Source organism: Mixophyes fleayi, chromosome 1, assembly GCF_038048845.1.
Source record: "Mixophyes fleayi isolate aMixFle1 chromosome 1, aMixFle1.hap1, whole genome shotgun sequence".
In the NCBI taxonomy this organism is placed as follows: domain Eukaryota; kingdom Metazoa; phylum Chordata; class Amphibia; order Anura; family Limnodynastidae; genus Mixophyes; species Mixophyes fleayi.
The window spans coordinates 57,522,220-57,543,706 of record NC_134402.1 but is presented as its reverse complement, the minus strand read 5'-3'; the positions used below and the strand labels follow the sequence as shown (position 1 = coordinate 57,543,706).

The window sequence follows — 21,487 nt, the reverse complement described above, 5'->3', positions numbered from 1 at the left end:
GGGAATAACGATAGATCCCTATCTGGCCGATCTTCTGCTGAAGGCGCCGTCAGCAGTACTTTTATCTCAGCACATCCTGATCACAATGCAGTTTCTGGAAGAACACGGGTGGGTTCTAAATTTACCCAAGTCTTCTCTCATTCCACAACAGCGAATGCGATTCTTGGGCCTCTTGTTGATACAGTGACTCAGAGTATACTTACCGGAAAACAAGGTCCTCATTCTCTTGCGCAAAACCAGGACCCTTCTAAAGTCAGGCAGAGTTCTCCCTCCTCAACTGCATGAAACTCCTAGGAACGATGGTGGCAGTGTTCAAGGCAGTGCCATTCGCACAGTTCCACTCTCGCCCACTTCAATGGGAGATGCTTCAGAAATGGTGAGGTTCTTATGTGCATCTCGACAGGCAGATCTTCTGCATGTCCTATCCCACTCGACTCTTGTCTGGTGGCTATCCAAACCAAATCTGGAGAAGGGTCAGTCTCTGCGAGCCTGGACATGAACCTTAGACACGACAAACGCAAGTCTGTCAGGCTGGGGAGGGGTGACAGGGTCCTAGAGATTCCAAGGTCTCTGGTCCCCCCAGGAGGCCTCTCTCCCAATCAACATTCTAGAACTCATAGAGCTGTGTACAAGACGCTCACTGAGACACAGAGGTTCCTGTCAGGAAGGCCTCCCAAAATTCAGTCAGACAATGCCACGGATGTGGCGTACCTAAACCACCAGGGGGGACCCGCAGTGTAGGGGCCATGCGGGAGATGACGAAGATCAAGGTATGGGCGGAACGCCGTGTTCCCAGCATATCAGCCATCTACATTCCTGGCGTGGAAAATTGGGAAGCTGACTTCCTCAGCAGGCAGAAGGTTCACCCAGGCGAATGGTTCCTAAACAAACACGTTTTTGCTCTTCTAGTGGAGCGCTGGGCATGCCGGAGATCGATCTCATGGCATCCAGGCTCAATGGTCAGCTTCCCCGATACGGCTCAAAGGCGTGGGACCCTCAAGCAGAGGTCATGGCATCCATGAAAGTCCCATGGCACTTTCACCTAGTGTATCTCTTCCCGCTCATGCTCTCACGGGTGCTAAAATAGTTAAGAGAATGGGTGCCCGCAATTCTAGTAGCCCCTCATTGACCACGCAAGGCATGGTTTTCAGACATTCTGAAACTGGCGGCAGCACCCCCCTTCCATCTGCCAATACAACCAGATCTTCTCGTTGAGGGTCCTCTTCTCTGCCAGTCTTTGGATTGTCTAGCTTTGACGGCGTGGCTGTTGAAACCCTAATTCTCAGGGCCAGGGTTTTTTCACAGGAAGTCATTGGTACCCTAATGAGGGCCAGAAAGGAGTCATCCTCTACCATATATCATCGAGTCTGGAAGGCATATATTCTTTGGTGTGAGGCCCACAGTCTACACACATCCAGGTTTAGCCTCCCTCGGCTGCTGGCTTTACTGCAGGTGGAGATCGATAAGGAGCTCTGGCTGGGGTCCCTTAAGGTTGAAGTTTCAGCGCTTTCCATTTGCTTCCAAAGCAGACTGGCAACATTCAGGGATGTTCAGACCTTTTTGCAGGGGGTCCTTCATGTGCAGTCCCCCTTCGTTCACCCAATGGAACCTCAATTTGGTGCTTAACACGCTTACCCAGACCCCTCTGGAGTCAGTTGATTTACGCCATCTCACTTGGAAAACGGTGTTTCTTTTGGCTATCTTACATGCTCTTAGAGTCTCCGAATTAGCAGCACTATGCTGCAATTCTCCTTTCTTAATTTTCCACCAGGATAGAGCGGTCCTGCGCACCAAGCCTTCTTTTGATCCGAAGTTGATGTCTAGGTTCCACTTAAATCAGGAAATCGTGGTCCCGGCTTTCTCCCCGTCGTCCTCTTTTTCTAGTGATGAGCTTCTGTTGCTGGACGTCGTTCAGGCTCTATGTCTTTATGTTGACCGCACGGCCTCTGTCCGGAGAACAAAGGACCTTTTTGTTCTTTACAATGCGCAAAAGCAAGGCAGGCCAGCCTCTAAGCAGTTTCTTGCCCGCTGGATAAGGTCCACTATTTCTCTGGCTTATGTCCGGGCTTCTCAGCCCGTCCCAGCAGCGTTAAAGACTGATTCAACCAGAGCTGTCAGCGCATCTTGGGCAGCCCGCCATGGGGCATCGGCGGTGCAGCTATGTAGAGCGGCAACATGGTCATCTGTCCACACCTTTTCAAAATTCTAAAGGCTGCAGGGCTTTGCATCCACAGATGCAAGTTTTGGGCGCAGAGTGTTGCGCACAGCCGTTTAAGGGCATTCCCTCCCTTAGAGGCAGCTTTGGTATGTCCCCAATGTCTCACAGTGTCCCCCAATGGTAGGAAAGAGAAAAGAAGTTTACTCACTGTAAAATCGATTTCTCTTACTCCATTGGTGGACACTGCGCACCCTCCCTTGCTCTGTAAATAGTTCTGCTGTGTGAATTTTATTACAAAAAAAAATTTAAGAATTATTTTAGCCCACAGGGTTACTCTTCTCCTTTGCTTGGTTAGACAAAACTGATGCTACAGTAGAGGAGGGGCATAGTAGGGGAGGAAAAAAAGTCTAAGTGCCTAACTTCTATTCCCACCTACTATACCCCAATGTCTCGCAGTGTCCCCCAATAGAGTAAGAGAAATCGATTTTACAGTGAGTAAAAATCTTCTTGTTTTTATATGTTATCTTCTAAGGAAATGTCATGATTAGAATTGAGAAAGTGGTGATTGATTCTGCAGGAAATACAGCAATAATAAAATGGCTTTGACACTCTGACTTCAGGAAGAGGGATGAGCAGATCTTTGCAAACAAATATAGTTTTCTTACACATTCAATAATTACAATTCTTTTCACACCAAATTAACTTATGGACTGGAGGCTAGAATATATTGAAATCACTGTGAATAATGGAAAGGAACAATGATGGTATTACATTTTATTGATACATAATGAATATCCTTTTCTGTCATACAGGAAAACTGTCAGCAATCTTCTGTATGTCGGACTATACAACATATATATTTGGATGCCCATTGTATTGGTTTCTGAATTTAATTTTGCAATTCCAAACCACAAAACTACATGTTGAGAAGAGAGGTGTGGTACAACAGGTACAATACTAGACACATCCATTATGTGGGGTTCTTTAAGAAAGTATTACGTATTCCTGTTAGTAATGTCTGTGCACATTACACGGCAGATGAAAAAACATCACACACAATATTGTTGCAGTCTGCAGCATAATTTCCTTAAATAGTCAACCATCGGCCTGCACCCCAAATCACCTGTCTCTTCTGTATTAACCCATGCTACTCATCTTGCACTGCTAAGGAGGACATAACACCAAAATGCATGGTTTAGACTTTTATACTCATGTTTCTGGTTCTTTAGTGCGACCGTCCATATAAAAAAAATGTAATTTCCTTCCTTAAATAGCTTTCGTTTTCCTTTTCTCCACCAAATTCTTCAAAAAGTATTCACCTAAGAAAATGTAAGAAAGTCATAGTTCTTAAATATGGAGATACATTTACAGAATACACAGATTTCACCAAGAGAAGATGGAGAATAATATATATACACATCACCACACGTGTAAGGTATTTTATTAGAAGGAGACATGTACATTACCATGCACAATGTAGGCTAGTTACATTCCATTAACCATCTTAACACTGGGAGCTGTCTGATATACATGTAGCGAAGAGCAACTCTCCCACAGTCCAGCTCTGCTGAGGTGCTCCTAGACCTAGCAGAAGGGAACTCTCCTTCAGGGTTCATTAGAACTCTTCCGGGGCTGCTGAGAGCGCCTCCAGTCCTCAGGTTCCACAGTTATGTCATACCTTGTTCCCTATGATATAAAACTTTACCCTGCCACTCTGCTGAATGATCACACAGAAATAAATATGAAATGACATCTATGGAAGGAGGTAAGTAGATTATATAACAGACTAAAACAGAAGGGGAATTTTACGAAAGTGCAAATGCTCTTTTGAGACTTCACATGCCTATTTCTGTGCTACAGCACCCATCTTTATGTGTAGGAGCATGGAACTGCAGGTTTTGTTCTCCAAGTACAAATCAGGCACACAACTCATCTAGTTTTACACTTACATAGACAAACTACATTGCATTTTTGGGGAGGAGTGTAACAAATATGCCCACAGCTTTTCCTCCTCTTCTCTCTCTAGTCAGACCCAAACAGAGAAGCTCATTTTTTGGCACAAAAACTAACATTGAAATCCACAAAAAAAAAAAAAAGAAACGGACAAGTCTCCCCTCACTCTAATGATTCATTTATATATTAAGCTAAACCAGTTTTTAGGAGAAAATCATAAATAAAGGAGATGGTCCTAAAGTGGAAGAAGGTTGTGTATTTTACAAAGTAACTGCAAACCTGCAAAAATGTAGGTTGAAATTCAGTTGGAAGACAATTAGGTGCATAAAAAGAGAAGCAGTGCCGGTCTGCATGTTATGCGCTTCATAAATTACCTTTAGTGCCCCTCTCAGGTTTAACTTGCAGAGTGTTAATAACATTCCAAATCCTGATAACACTTGTACAAGCTACGTAACGTGGGCTCAACAAAACCACAATCACATTAATTTCTTAATTTGTACCTTAGTCCTACAAAATTGGAAAAATGTCAAGTTGCCTTTTACAAAAAAAAAAAAAAAAAAAGGAGTGACGTGTGTAATAAGATTCTAGTCATGTTGGGGGCCTCAAAAAAAATAACAGGACACACCTGCTTTGTAAGATGATCGAACCAGTGGTCCACTGGCCGTGTATAGGAATCCTAACTGGTTGCCTATTTTCTCCCAGTGCTGAAACTTTTCAGGCGTGACGTATTCTTCGACCTGTAAAAGATCTCATTATCAATGGTTATGTAAGATAAACTGATATAACTGTATCTGCCATTTATGTATAATATTGTTATCTACTTGAGCATAAGTAATTATCCCAGTAACCTTTCACACTGGAATTCTGCTGCACGTATACAAAAATAGTTTCCCATGGATTATAGTTCAAGTAATCAAATTCAGGGGCTGTATTGTTGTTACCTTTAGATGACGTTTTGTTGGCTGCATGTACTGACCAAGCGTCAAACAGTCCACGTCTGCTGCTCGCAAAGCTGCACAGGTACAAATCACAAGATTACATTTCGCTGTATGAAAAGATGCATGTGGCAACAATAGAAACATGGCTAACAAGACCTAACATGCACAAGTCACTCACCCGTCATTGTCTCATAGACCTGCTCATCTGTCTCTCCTAAACCCAGCATGATGGAGGTTTTCGTGACCATGTCAGGACACACATGTTTAGCGTGTCTCAAGACACTCACAGACTGGTCAAAATTAGCACGAGGGTCACGTACCTGTCTAGAGACATAACATGCAGTTGACAGCACGCAGTTCAATATAGTTTATACCAAGAAAGTTTTAGCTGTATAAGGAAAAGGAATTAAAGTGTTTAGATAGTTTAGCCCATCAATATAGCTCCTACTAACAGCCTGTTTTCAGAAATGATATACCTTATAAATCTTAGACGTATATAGTAAAGGGACATTGCCATATTCCTTTTTAAGGTATTTATCATGGGTATTTTAAATCTTTACAATGTATTTAGCTGTCACTGTAGTTTTACCAAACGATGGAGGACCAAAAACACAACAGCAAACCATGGTGAGTATTCTAAATGTGTTTTTCTCAAAATGATCACTATTTTCACAAGCATTGAAGCAGTGATCATACACAATGGATGGATGGAAAACCACCTCCATGTTTGAACCTTTATGCATTAAGTGTCTTGTGACCAAAGTGAAAAAAAAAAAGAGGACTCACGTTAAATCCATTTCTCTGAGTCCATCTGGGGGACACTGCTTATCATGGGGTTGTATGAGGGACCTTGCAGTAGGCACTCAAATAGTTAACTTTCCTGCCAAAAGGCTATATCCCCTCTGCAACCCCGTGCAAACCTCAGTGTGTAATACCGAAAATGCCCGAAGGAAGGGAACCACAACACCAAAAGAATAAACACAGAAGATCAGAAGGGAGGGAACGTAGTGTCCCCCAGATGGAATCAGAGAAATGAATTTAATGTGAGTATAAAATTCTCTTTTCTCTTACCACCACCTGGGGGACCCTGCTTACCATGGGGATGTACCAAAGCAGCCCCCTAAGGTAGGGATCGCTCTGACAGTCCGGTCCGCCACACTGTGCAGCATGTGAAAAGTATAGACAGAGGACCAGGTGGCCGCCTGGCAGAGCTGATCCGCTGAGACCCCATTATGCAGAGCCCAAGAAGTCCCCACTGAGCGGATGGAATGGGTGGCAACACGATTAGGCACAGGCCGATTGGAACCGACGTAGGCCTGCTTGATTGTGGACATAGCGATGGTCTGCTTAGCAGCCGACCAACCCCACTCCGTTGAACCCATTGGTTCAAAGGGGGACCTCTGAAGTATGGTCCGAACCAAGTTTAGGTCCCAGGGAGCCGTAACATAAGGGGCTGTATATGCAGGACCCCTTGAAGGAAGGTTCTAACTTCCGGAATATCAGCTATTTTCAGTTGGAAAAAGATAGACAAGGCCGACACCTGGACCTTTAGGGATCCCAGAAGCAGACCTGCATCCAAGCCATCGTGGAGAAAGGCTAGGATATGGGAAAGATGAAAATTAGTAGAGTGGCAGATTCTTCGTTCGCACCACTTAATGTAGGTATGCCACACTCTGTAATAAAGGCGGGCTGAGGTTGGTTTCCTGGCTGGCAGCATGGTGTCTACCGTTCTGGAGGTAAGCTCTCTGGACGGCCAGAGTTTGGCCTCAAAGACCATGCAATCAAAACCCACATAGGTACGTGGTGGTAAAGAACCGGGCCCTGCCATATCTATAGCTATAGGTTTTTCCAATAGCAGCTGCTCTGTTTTTGGTCCGAGCCAAGTGCCCGCTCCAATGTAGCAGGGACTTGGTATATTCCAAAATGGCATCCGGCACACAAAGACACGGCACTCACTGCCAGAAGACAGCGCCGGTGTCTGAACGGCCCAGAGTAACAGCAGTCTCCTGCTGTTACCCTACACCTTCTAAAAAGGTAATAAGTAATGTTTAAAAAGGAAATGGCTGCAGAGAAGCACGGCAGAGGTCCTACTCCTCTGACACTCAAACATACACTGAAGTTCACACGGTTGCAGATGGGATATATCCTGTCAGCAGGAAAGTTAACTATAGTGCCTACTCCAAGTTCCCTCATACAACCCCATGGTAAAGCTGGGTACACACTACACGGTTTTTGTCCAATAATCGGCTCAATCAGCCGGCATACGACCGCTCGTTCAAAAGTCGGGTCAGTGTGTGCAGTGACACGATGGTCGAAAGTCTGCCCAAATGGACGATTGTCGCCTCATTTGGATGGTCGTACCGTTTAATATTTTCATTCCAATCTCGTTTCCGTTGTATAGTGTGTATAAACTTCCGACCGATCCACAACAGTGAGTGCAAAATTACAGTCATTGCTCACGGCAACATGGCTGTAAAAAGTCGCTAAAGGGACGTCCGCTCTTCCCTTTATCGTCCTAAACAAGGCTGGTGTGTATGCAGTCCATGGACCGAGCGATCGGAACATCGATCGCATGTAAAATCGCTCAGCATAAAAAGTTGGTTGAAATTTCTGTAGTGTGTACCTAGCTTAAGCAGGGTCCCCCAGGTGGAGGTAAGAGAAATATAATTCATGGTCTACAGGAGTATTGTGCAACAGCATAACCTGGTCTCACGCACTGTGATATCAGCAGTAACATCGGGCAGCAAGTTTAATATAACAACGTGTGCGGCCTGAAAGCAACCGCAATGCCCAATAATCTGTTCTGAATTTCATTATCATGGTCATTATCTGACATGTAATAAGACTGGAATTTTGTGGCGTCCTATAAATAAATGCTAATAATAATAATATTATATAAAAAACGTGGTTGGATGATGACCAGCATCAGACTGTCTGCAGGGTCATCTTCCAGCTGCATTAACGAGCCCCTGTGATGCCGGAAGTGATGCGGTTACTCGGCTTGTGAGGCTGGAAGTCCAAATCACCAGTGTGTGACCAATGTGGACACTAATCCTGTCGCTAGACGCTTGAGCTGACCTGCAGGTTCGCCCCATATGTGGCCAGCCTAAGCCTCTCTTAGTGATCCCTGGAGCTCTACAGTTTGTTACATTGAGTACACACAAAATAGTTGACAACTATAACTCCCATCAAGGGTTCTTCCACTTTAAAATTGAATGTATCCAAGTCCCTCTTTATAACAGTACTCCCCATTAACCCTTTGTAGTATTAAAGGTGTACTTCATAAACTTTGTAGACAAAAAATGTATATAGTATGGAAAAAACTGAAAAACTGGTCAAACATAATAAAATATTTTCACCAAGATGCAGTCATTACGTCTTTGCTCTAGTTTTCAGAGTTCTGAATATATGATCTAATATCTGTACTTTCCGCCTGTCCCTTTCTGCCTGAGTCATGGCCTGAGTCATGGTATAACATGATCTCCCTAAGGATACATGGGCTGTACTGTATGCCGTTAGCTGCACATTAGAGGTAACATCAATACTTAAAGAGCCCGCTGGTACCTTTGCAAAGCTGGTACAGTCTCCACGTTGTGAGCATAAACATCCAGCCCAGAATGGACAATGGTTTCTACAGCTTTCATATCTCCTCGGAAGTCTGGCGTTAGACACTCAATAACAATTTTTGAATTCCTGCAGAAAAAAAAAGGACAAAAAATAACCAACAACATATTTTTTTACAGAATAAAAAACAAAACAAAACACCAGAACATGGGTTTCCAAGATATTACATTTATATAATGGCAACACAATGTGAACATTGCCTAAATCTCTAGTTATTGATACAGAAGAGAGCAAAACGGGTGCAAAAGTAAAAGGTTACTATGGGCAACATCACCCATAAGATGAAAGTCCATATCATATAGCTGGCCAATTAAAATACCACATTTCTATTTTGCACCAGGTTTCAAAAACGCCTCCAATGTCTGTTTTCAAGCTTTTAATTCTACATTTAATATACGCTTGTAACATACAATTTGATCTGGCAGACCTGGCTGTTCAGCACTCAGGCCAAGCTGTCGAATGACATGGGGTAGGCAGGTGACTGCACACACAAGTACACAGCTGGTATCTGCCGACTATCAGGCATGCTCAAAAATGATCCCATCAATTCTTGGGAGCCTGCAGATTATTTTTGGCCCATGTATAAAATAGGTGTCCTAACTGTTGATATCGGCAGCAATATTGTTCTATGTAAGATTAGTCCAACCCAGAATCAGAGTATCAGTAATAATGCCTATAAAATGTAAAACTTTTGGTCTTTAGTGAATAGAAAAGAAGAAAACTCTGCACCTCTCCTTCAGATGAGACACTGTTTTTGCAAGGTGTTCAGCGCCCCCATCTGGTAGATCTAAAGAGAAGCAAAATAAAAATGAATATGAATATGAAAATAGTATTAGGAACATAACATCACAAGAGTAAATCTAAAAATATAAATATATGAAAATATATATAGGTTTAGATTGGTAAGGGCAGGCGCGGACTACAACTTCTTTTCTATCAGAATAGAATATTCAGATATCAGTATTGTATATTTGTATGACAGCACAGATGGTAGACACAGCGTCTTATAAAGAGCAGTTGCTGCTGATACACAGACACATGTACACTGAAGGCAGTGGATATGCACTGCAGATGTGTGCTTCACACCAACCATCTCTGTCCACAGACGTCAGCACCACGTAGTCCAGTCCCCACTCTGCTATGGCTTTGGCGGTGTTGTACGGCTCATCCGGGTCCAGTGGTGGAGGCTTTTTAGCAGTTTTCACTGAACAGAAGCGGCAGCCCCTGGTACACGTGTCTCCCATTAACTGTGAAGAAAGAGGAGTAAGTCACAGAAGGTGTTATATCTAAGGGCACTATAAAGGGGTAAGTCAGATAAGACAGAATTGGTGCTTGCTGGAAGTAATGTTATCACATACCATGATGGTTGCCGTAGCCGTGCCGTATTCTCCACCTCCCCAGCACTCGCCTATGTTGGGACACCGGGCTTCTTCACATACCTGATCAACACAGACAATCATTTACAAACACGCTAAATGGTCAATGATTGAAATACAGAGTTTATACATCATATATAATAGTATATAATAGATATGATTATTTAACCATACGAAAGAGGCCTCACATGGATTCAAATGGCCACTCAAGTGTGCATATTTCTATAAGACTGCTGTATATTGTAAGGGGTATAGAGGGAAAGGAAGAAGGGGAGAATGATCAGGTAAGGATAGGGAGGTGGAATGGATTTGACAGAGGGGATGCCGTGCGAGGTGACTGTTTCAGTTAGAATCTTGAGGTACATTCTATAAAGGAGACAAACCATATTCAATTCATTGCTTTGTTTCTATTAGGAAGAGATTTCAGGCTTCTCCACCATGTATAATTATGCAAATTTCGCCACAGTCTCTCCGCAAAGCTTGGAGGTATTGGGGGACGTGGTGGGAAGCCTAAAAAGGAACCAAACACCACCTTGAGTATACTTTATAAGAGTTTTCTCTAATCGCTGCATGTATTGGTGATTTGTCATCTGTCCTCTTTATTTCATTCCAGTTTTAACTTTCCAAATTGATCACCAAGTCCTTTGCCCATGCAGTTTGCGTATTTCTAGACTTGGAGGATCTGGGAATAGCACAGCAATACAAGATTCAAATCATCTTTTCCTGTTTGCACAGAGTACGGAGACATTTAAATTGCGACAGCCGTTCCAACCGGGTTGGATTCAACCGAGACTGAATGAAACTCGTGATTTGTAAATACTGGAATTAAAAAGTGTCAGAACATTTTCTCTGTATTTCAAATATGGCAGGAGAGAACTCACCTAAAATATGGCAGGAGAGAACTCACCTAAAATATGGCAGGAGAGAACTCACCTAAAATATGGCAGGAGAGAACTCACCTAAAATATGGCAGGAGAGAACTCACCTAAAATATGGCAGAAGGGGCTAAAGCCATGGAAGTGAGAAGTTCCTAAATTTACAGGGGGAGGGAGGGGGACATCAGGTGTATCCATGGGGTGAGAGGAGCAGGATATTCTGATATATCCCAGATATAAGAGTTAACTTTAACATACGGATGTAAAAAGTGGTTTGGCTCCTCCAAACAAGCGCTCTAAATATCTAGCCATCTTTTGGTTTTACATGTTAAGATTTAACCTGATTTAGCTGATAATATTTAGGGAAAATAGGCAGTCCCAATCCTCCTGAGGTCACAGGTTTTGCCAGAATCGACATGCCCAAAATGGCGTGTTATAATATGCTTGTAAGGAGTTAAGTGTTTGGGCCGGTTGGTACTGTTTTGGAACAAGCAGGGTAAGTTATTAATTGTAATGGCATTTATACTGCCAATCCAAGAAATAAATAATAGCTCCCAAGCTTCTAGATCATGATAAATAACACTAATTAGAGGGGAATATTAACTTGGTATTGTTGCGTATGATCTTTTGTGATAAATACGCCTAGGTCTTGAATAGTGGCTGAACAGATTCACAATTTGACTCTAGAAGCCTTTTTACATGATTAGGTAGCTTACACACATGTACCTCTGACTTTGAGCTTTTTATTTTATAGCTTCAACACATTATTGCCTGAATCATGAAAGGCCAAGATAGTCTATCAAAAGCTTTCTCTGCGCCAAACACTAGAATAGCAGAGGGAAAAAGAACAGCCACTTGGCATTCCAAGGAGATCAATTGAAGTAATAATTAGAGAGTGATCAGAAAAAGGGTTCAAAAAGATATCAACCTGGGTAAGAGTCTAAATAATATAGGATGTATCCATTCAATCCAGAGATTACAATTGATCTAGGAGGAGGGGGTAAAAAGTATAGGAGGGATTTTGCCCTCCAGACACTGAGCCCATATTTGTAGGTGTGGGAAGTTCAGAAGCAGATATGTCACGAGTATAGGACAGAACAGTATTAAAATAACCACAGAACCCCCCCCCCCCCCCCCATTTTGAACCTTGTACAATTCAGCAAAAAAAAAAAAAAAACATGGAAAAAAACCTTAAAACCTTAATTGAAGGCATAAATATTGGCCATTGTGATATCTTGGAAACCTATTTTACCTACAAGTATGTGAAATCGTCCCTTTGTATCAGTACTAGGGTCGGTTAAGATAAAGGGTACTGACTTACTTATTGTGATGGGCATAAAAAGTAGTTGGAAATATCCTAGAAGATAGGATGTGCATATTGCCGCCTATTATGGTAAGGAATCCCTGCTCTTTTTAATGCGTACATCTATGGGCCGCGAGGGAAAATGAAGAGATTTGAGTCAAAACATTGAGGCGATGTGTCTCCGCAGACTGTGCACCCCGCGCCGAGCTGAATCTCCCCCGAATGATCTAGGTGCTCTCCACTTCTGTCGAATGGTGGGGTTGAAGAGGAAAAATAAAAAAGGGTTGAGGGGGTGAAAAGACACAGGGGATGCGAGAGCAGTCAAAATCCCCTACAGAGAGGTGAAGAAAACACAGAGCCCATATGTATGGTCTTTTAAACTAAATCTTGTTGGATTTGATACTCACAGTGTGAAGGTTCAGACTTCGCAATGTGTTTTTCAGTCTATTGTAATTTTTACCCATTGGAATTTGAGACTTTGCCCATGGTGGAAGTCTTAATCTGAACAAATAAAAAATGTAAAACTTAAAATTATTATTCAGTAAAACTAAACAGCGATATAAACTGGTGACACATAAAAGATGAAAGGTCCATAGTTTATCAGGGTCATGTAAGATATAATGGGAAAAAATTGCACTTGTCCTCTGTGTCCTACTGAAAAACACAGATTTTAAGCCCAGTATGGTATATTTTGCTATTTATTGAGGACAACAGAAAACAACTGCAGGCTAATCAGGACGTGTACAATACTAATCTATCATGATATGTTAATTTTTACATATATAATTTAAAATGTTTCGGTTAGAACATTGCTACATTTGGAGGACATTGGTGCACAGCAGTTACTCACACCTTGTATACTGTAAGACACCTAAAAATATATTTATTTTTACCTATCCCCCTTCTGCCGCTTCAGGTTGCCTTTGTAATCAGCCCACACATGTTTGTCTGTCAAGTCTCCTGATATGAAATCACGCAGGTTTGGTCCATTTTGAATAAGGTCCTTTTTTTCATCTGATAAAACAGCCAACACTCTGAGAGATGTGTGGTACTCAGCCAACTAAGCAAAAAAAACAATATATGTATATACTTATAATGAACTCATTAAATGCAGATGTTGTTTCTTACGTTTTATTTAGATACCTTTAGGAACGCACATAAAAAAAAACTAAAGAGCAAGTAAACCTTTAATTTGACATCATTATATACCAAAGGCTGAATAACGTACATGAAATAACTGGAATTTTTTAGTAAACTAAATATGTCCAGCATGCTCTCCCTCTCCTCTGCAGCAGGTTATAAGGGGGGGGGGGTGCTTCTCTAATTAAACAAGCAATCAAGGACTGACACCTAGACAGACCTGCTTTGCAGAAATGCAGTGTGTGGATTGGTTGATCTATACACAGGGGCAGGGACAGCAATGTCCCAGCACCTCAGCCCCATCCTGTATGTGACTCCATCAGTACACTGTACTACAGATGGGCTGAGGTGGCAAATACAACGAAAATACCCACACATTAACATTAAGGACATAAGTTTAAAAACCTGAGGATCATTCCACTAAACAAGGGAAAATAGACTTGATGCAAATATACTGACAAATTAAAACCAACACAAATGCTCAAGCAATGAGCTTGCACAACACATACTTCTGCATCCACTGAAACATTAGGGTTTTTTTTTAGAAAAAAAACAAGTTACAGATAAATTTCTTTCAGGTGTCTCGCTGTTATATTCCTCGCCAACTGCTATGGTATTGCCAAATGGCGTTGCCTTAATCCACTTAACAATAATAATGGCAGGAGGCACGGCTGCCCCCCCTCTCTCTCTTATCTTTGCTCTAGTCATTGAGCCATCGGTGCAAAGCATTCGTTGTAATAAAAATATTTTCTGTGTTAATTCTGGTAAATGACAAAATAGCAGTATATGCCTATGATATTCTTCTTACAATTGCTCAGTCACAAATCTCACTCCAAGCTATTCTGACACACACTGAGCTCCTTCTATAGGTCTAAAATTAAGACCTGAAAGACAGCTTGGGATCTAAATTTCCATTCAGATGGCGCCTCCAAAAACTGAAATATCTAGGAGTATATTTAACCAAAACATATCAGATCTATCAGGCGAACTATCTTATCCAACATTAAAAATTACCTGATAACCTGGAACCCATAATATATCTCTTGGGTTGGTGGATTAACACCATCAAATGATACTTCTCCCTAGACTCCTATATCTTCTCCAAGCACTCCCTAAATGCATCCCTTCTCAAACCTTCAAATTTATTCCACATATTACTTCCACCTTTATACGGGGGGAAAAACACCCTAGAGTTCAACCAAAATTCTTCAAAGGCCCTCCCAGGGCAGCAGACTGTCTCTACCAAATGTCAAATGATATTACCAAGCGGTGCAGTTCGTGTGTCCAAAGGAATATGGCCTCCCCAGATAAAAATGCTGGTCACGATAGAAGGAAATTATTAATTATTGCCCAGCTGGGCTCTTTTCCTCCCAGGGCGGTTTTCTATTGGACCACACTAGTATATAAGGCAGGAAGGGGGCAAGCCCTCCCTGCCGGTTATAGTTCCTGCTTAGCCTGTTACTAGCCTGCTATTTCTTGCTCCAGTGGATTTGATTGTTTGTTGCCGACCTTGCCTGATTCCTGACTTCGTTTGATTGCCTGTGCCCCTTGACCTTTTGCCTGGACTCCTACGCTGCTGATTTGCCTGTGTCCTCTGACCTCGGTTCTGTGTACTGGATATTCTGTCTGCTGCCGGCCCTCGACCCTTGCATGGACTTCACTCTGCTAATTGCTCCTTACGCCGACGCTGGGTTCTCCCCAGTCAGCGCAGAACTCACAACCCTCAGCTGTCTGCGGCCAAGTTTGTCCCCACCACTAGGGGCTCCAGCGAATACCAGACTTCTGAGTAGACTCCGGGTTTTGTGTTGCTGGCTGTTGGGGTTCCTGACACCACAAAGCACAAACTCAATCTGCCACCTGCCAGTTTGAGGCAGAATGGAAATACTGAGCTCCTCCTTCTCTTGCCGCAGTGGTAACAAAGATATGGTACATTTATACTATGTAATATATGACGGCCATTATAAACAACTCCAAAAAATTATTTTGCACCAGGGAACTGGGCTATCCACAATAATATCCACTTGCCTTTGAACCCCTAAATTTAATTTATCGTTCAGCAATTTCACAACTCTTCATTTTTTATCCTATGGCTTCAAAACACCCTGCCCCTCACACCTCTTGTTCCCTCAATTTTCTTACACAAAAACTATAAAAACCCTGGTTGACAATTTCATAATTGCTCATAATCATTAATGTTTCATTCTCTTGTACTATATTCACCAGTTTTTGTTTAATTGTTTATTTATATTTTACTTGTTTTACGATTGTGTGACCTTGAATAAAATAAAAAACTCTTCCAGAACACTTAATTTTACATTTTTATTTGAAAGACGTGTTTTAAAGCTGCTCTACTGTGCGGCCTATAAAGTGTATCAGGTTGCCTATAAACTGCTTTATACATTTAAACTTTATCGGTTTGTTAGCACCAAAAAAAGCATCTGCTGCAGGTGCTACTGGGAGTGAATATCTTTTGAACACTGGAGGCCCTGACCATGGTTTTACTAGTTGGTGTAAGGGAGTTTATTTACTAAAATAAATAAAACAGGACAATATTGGAAACACTTTTTATCTAAGCAAATAGAGGTAAATATTGCATTTAAATGTAAAAGATGAAAATAAAATCATGGACACAGTTCCAAGTGTAACCAGTCAAGTACCATTTTATTAATTTAACTACAGTCATGGCCAAAAGTCTTGAGAATGACACAAGTATTGGTTTTCACAAAGTTTGCTGCTTCCGTGTTTTTAGACCTTTCTGTCAGATGTTGCTATGGTATACTGAAGTAAAATTACAAGCAAATCAAAGGCTTTTATTGACAATTACATTAAGTTTATGCAAAGAGTCAATATTTGCAGTGTTGACCTTTCTTTTTGAAGACCTCTGCAATTCACCCTGGCATACTGTCAATCAACTTCTGGGCCACATACGGACTGATGGCCGCCCATTCTTACCTAATCAATGTTTGGAGTTTGTCAGAATTTGTGGGTTTTTGTTTGTTCACCCGCCTCTTGAGGGTTAGGGAATTTAGACTGTAAGCTCCAATGGGGCAGGGACTGATGTGAATGAGTTATCTGTACAGCAATGCGGAATCAGTGGCGCTATATAAATAAATGGTGATGATGATGATGATGATGGACCACAAGTTCTTAATGGGAATTTCCTGGCCATGGACCCACAATGTCGATGTTTTGATCCCCAAGCCACTTAGTGATCCCTTTTGCCTTATGGCAAGGTGCTCCAACATGCTGGGAAAGGCAATGTTTGTCACCAAACTGTTCTTGGATGGTTGGGAGAAGTTGCTCTTGGAGGATGTTTTGGTACCATTCTTTATTCATGGCTGTGTTCTTAGGCAAAATTGTGCGTATGCCCACTCCCACCAGTGCAGAACTTGCTCAGGTATGGCAGCAGGCAGGTGTGAGTGCCTCTGAACACACAGTGAGGCGAAGACTTTTGGAGGATGGCCTAGTGCAGTGGTTCCCAAACTTTTGCAGTTCGCGGCACCCTTAGAGTCTCCAAATTTTTTCAAGGCACCCCTCCAAAATAATTATTGAGCAGTCCTGTTTTAGAAGTAGTTGGGTCAAAAAAATGTAATAAGTATTTAGGTCAGGACAGAAATACTTATTTAGTTGTATGCAAAAATGCCCCCTCTGCATCCAGACACACTGCCCCCTCTGCATCCAGACACACTGCCACCTCTGCATCCAGACACACTGCCCTCTCTCACACTGCCCCCCCTCCTCTGCTCTCTGTCACGCTGTCCCCCCTCCTCTGCCCTCTCTCACAATGTCCCCCCCTCCTCTGCCCTCTCTCACGATGTCCCCCCCTCCTCTGCCCTCTCTCACGATGTCCCCCCCTCCTCTGCACTGTCACGCTGTCCCCCTCCTCTGCACTGTCATGCTGTCCCCTCCTGTGCCCTCTCTCACGCTGTCCCCCCCTCTGCCCTCTGTCACGCTGCCCCCCCCTCCACTGCCCCTCTCACGCTGTCCTCCTCCTCTGCCCTCTCTCACGCTGTCCCCTTCTCTGCCCTCTCTCACGCTGTCCCCCCCCCTCTGCCCTCTGTCACGCTGTCCCCTCCACTGCCCCTCTCACGCTGTGTCCCCCTCCAATGCCCCTCTCACGCTGTCCCCCCCTCTGCCACGCTGTCCCCCTCCTCTGCCCCTCTAACGCTGTGTCCCCCCCTCCACTGCCCCTCTCACGCTGTGTCCCCCTCCACTGCCCCTCTCACGCTGTGTCCCCCTCCACTGTCCCTCTCACGCTGTGTCCCCCTCCACTGCCCCTCTCACGCTGTGTCCCTCTCCACTGCCCCTCTCACACTGTCCTCCTCCTCTACCCCTGTCACGCTGTGTCCCCCTCCACTGCCACTCTCACGATGTCCTCCTCCTCTGCCCCTGTCACGCTGTGTCCCCCCCACTGCCCCTCTCACGATGTCCCCCCTCCACTGCCCCTCTCACGATGTCACCCTCCTCTGCCCCTGTCACGCTGTGTCCCCCCCACTGCCCCTCTCACGATGTCCCCCCTCCACTGCCCCTCTCACGATGTCACCCTCCTCTGCCCCGCTGTCACCCTCCTCTGCCCCGATGTCACACTCCTCTGCCCCTCTGTCTGCCCTGCTGTCACACTCCTCTGCCCCACTGTCACACTCCTCTGCCCCTCTGTCTGCCCCACTGTCACACTCCTCTGCCTGCCCGCTGTCTGCCCGCCCCACTGTCACACTGCTCTGCCCCTCTGTCTGCCCGCTTTCACACTCCCTCTCACTCCTCTGCTGCGAGCCAGCCATAGGAAAAAACAAAGAGCACCTAAACTTACCAATCCGCGCGGCGCCGGGACCCAGCAGACTCCTCTCCCGCAGCTGTCACTGACGTCGATATTCAGTGACAGCTGCGGGAGAGAGAGGAGGCTGCTGGGTCCCGGCGCCGCGCAGATTGGTAAATTTAGGTGCTCTTTGTTTTTTCCTATGGCTGGCTCGCGGCACCCCAGTGACAGCGCCGCGGCACCCCTGGGAGCCGCGGCGCACACTTTGGGAACCGCCGGCCTAGTGTCAAGAAGGCCAGCAAAGGAGCCACTTCTCTCCAGGAAAAACATCAGCGACAGACTGATATTCTGCAAAAGGTACAGGGATTGGACTGCTGAGAACTGGGGTCAGGGCCAGATTAACCCGAGGTCTAACTGGGCTATAGCCCAGGGGCCTCGGGCATCCAGGGGGCCCTTCAAAGTCCTCAGCAGCATTATTGATCGGTCCGGGGGCGGGGCCGCTTGGGGGGGGCCCTCACGTGGTACGGGGGGGCGGCGGGTGGCTCACATTGGGGGCCTCACGGGGGAATAGGGGCGCCCTTAGCCCAGGGGCCTCCATTCCCTTAATCCGGCCCTGACTGGGGTAAAGTCATTTTTTCAGATGAATCCCCTATCAGATTGTTTGGGATATCTGGAAAAACACTTGTCCGGAGAAGGAAAGGTGAGCGCTACCATCAGTCCTGTGTCATGCCAACAGTAAAGTATCCTGAGACCATTCATGTGTGGGGTTGCTTCTCAGCCAAGGGAGTGGGCTCACAAATTTGCCTAAGAACACAGCCATGAATAAAAAATGGTACCAAAACATCCTCCAAGAGCAACTTCTCCCAGCCATCCAAGAACAGTTTGGTGACGAACACTGCCTTTCCCAGCATGATGGAACACCTTGCCATAAGGCAAAAATGATAGGGCAGCACAGCAGTTAGTATTGCTGCTTCACAGTGCTGGGGCCATGTGTCCTACTCTGGCCAAGGCATTATCTGTGTGGAGTTTGTATGCTCTCCCCATGTTTGTGTGGATTTCCTCTCTCCAAATACATCCTGCTAGGTTAATGTTAGGGTGTGTGAGCTTGTGGTAGATTATTTAGGCTGTGAGCTCCACTGGAGCAGGGACAGATATGACTGATCAAATATTCCCTGCTAAGTGCTGAATACGATCTTGGCACTATATAAAGGTTAATAAATAAATATGGGGCTGCTCACAAAACTGTAATGTTCATCTTGTGTTTTTATATTGTGTCATACTCACAAAAAGTGCCTTAATATAAACAGCTACAGGCTGCCCCAATCTGCACTTTTTATTATCAATACTTTTTTTTTTTTTTTTTAAACCATTGGCACAGGAACTAAAATGGACCAACTATATATGCCATTCCCTCATATGCCATCCCCTCACATCACCCTTTAGGGCAGTGATGATAACATGCGGCCCTCCAAGCCTTCATCTGCGCCCAGCTCCTTTCTGCTTTATTGTCAGGTTTTGTTTGCTATTGCCTGTAACAATTGTTTAAAATGCCTGCTGATAAGTTGTTACTTTGATGACATTCATTGTTTTAACTAATTACTGAGGTTCAGGGTAACGTGTGGCCCTTTGAAGATTAGAGGGACACCCACGCAGCCCCTGAAGTGTAACAGGTTGGCCGTCACTGCTTTAGAGGATCCACTCTCAGAATAATCTATACAATTTAACTACAAAAATAAAATAAATCTGATGCAGAGGCACTCATATGGTCCACACTAGTATTAAAATAAAACATTAATCTTTAATAATATTCCAATAAGCACATTTTCTGACTGAATTGTTGGCACATCTGCACAGCCATTATCTTTGCAAAAACACTAATGTGCACAGTGCAATTAAGCGCAAATATGACACAAATGCAAATATGCCATTTAGCATATGTGTGTTAATTTGTTTTATATATGCTCTAGTGTCTGGTTTCCACTTGTAGAAAATATGGCATCCCTAACAGATATACTACCCACAAACAAATGATATAGGAAAGTACTAACATACCAAAATGCTTTGGTATAGTAAAGTTTTGGCTAAATTTAATTTTCGTCAGTATCTAGTCAGCATTACAACACAACATAACACACAAGGCGGTGTATTTGTCCATTTATATGTATTAATAATAAGAAGTGATTATATGTCTTGGTACTGAAAGTCAGCAAAGCCATAGTACTAAATGGTGCAGGTAAGCAGAGTGTACGCGGGTGTAAAGTTTCACAAAGTAATATCTCACCCCAATGACCCGAATCAACTCTGCTCCCTTCCTCACCCCGATCAGCCTCATTCTCCTGAGTCCCGACTGTCAGCTGCAGTAAGGGCAGTATCTACTGTTCTGTGACCGATTAGTCGAGCCTAGATCCCTGGCCTGCTCGTTGACGCTCCAGAATTCCCTACCACTATAAAGTTGTAACAAGATTGACACCTGCAGGTTTCCGTAGTTAGGCAGTAGTAGCAGATCACCAAGAGTTTGGTTTATTCTTCAAAGCTATGCGAGTTAAACATGCCTTATCGTAGGAAGCTGTTGTGGAACTACATTCTCTACTATCCTCTCGTACTGGGAAGTTTTACAGCAGCCGTTAAACCACAGGTTGTCTATCTTTCCTCTACTCTGTGGTTTATACATTTTTATCACCTCGGACATCGATTGATCATGGCTGCGTTCTACGCGTCTATGACCTGTGACTGGCATTGGGTAGAGCGTCGCCGGCTGTATAAAAACGTGATGACGACATACTCTTTCCCTTTCCTCTGTCAGCAGCGAGGTAAGGAGATGGCCGTCAGCAGAAGGATCGGTGCTGGAATCCGTGTCCATCTTGATTGTGTGATTGTTATACGGCCGCCGTGTGATGTGTAGTAGTATCCACAGGGTGCCCCGCTAATGTTCGGTTATATATAGGTCTGTGACTTGCCTGGAGACTTAGGATAACTGTGTGATAGTGTACCTCCCCCCCCGGCCTGGCCTACTGGTGGCAGCGATCCATTGCAGTACAGCCGTTCTGTGTATGTGTGTGTGTGTGTGCTGGTCCCTCCGGCCGCACTCTGCATGTGTGCTGGACACAGTGCTATGTATCCTCCACTTTACCACTGGTACCAGGTGACCACAGCCATGGTACAGTCAGGAATTTACCCAAATCGGTGATACCTTGCCAGCCCCTTCTCGGCTTAACCTGCAATGTAACTTTGTAATGGGTTAGTAATGGTTTTCAGGCTCCTGCTAGCAAGTAATTGAAGCTGATACTTATTGTGTAAGTTTGCAGAGAGTACATGTTAAGTTATGCTTGTGTCTATGCTTTCCATAATCCTCTTGTCGTTTTGTAAA

The 21,487-nt window shown here is 44.0% G+C and overlaps 1 protein-coding gene across 2 annotated transcripts; it reads right to left on the bottom strand.

Moving 5' to 3' along the window:
* Window positions 1-2,917: 2,917 nt before the first annotated feature.
* On the bottom strand, window positions 2,918-20,711 carry LIAS (lipoic acid synthetase). Of its 2 annotated transcripts, none has more exons than XM_075194800.1 (11): window positions 20,438-20,711; window positions 13,121-13,287; window positions 12,635-12,728; window positions 10,032-10,112; window positions 9,764-9,920; window positions 9,403-9,460; window positions 8,614-8,742; window positions 5,228-5,373; window positions 5,053-5,123; window positions 4,737-4,848; window positions 2,918-3,477 (listed from the first exon to the last, which is right to left on the bottom strand). In XM_075194800.1, exons 1-11 carry the CDS (start codon window positions 20,450-20,452, stop codon window positions 3,425-3,427), a joined length of 1,083 nt encoding a protein of 360 aa, XP_075050901.1. In that variant the 5' UTR covers window positions 20,453-20,711; the 3' UTR covers window positions 2,918-3,424. The 2 variants fall into 2 exon arrangements, with proteins under 2 accessions (XP_075050901.1, XP_075050900.1); XM_075194799.1 differs by having other exon boundaries at window positions 20,402-20,703.
* Between the last annotated feature and the right edge of the window lie 776 nt (window positions 20,712-21,487).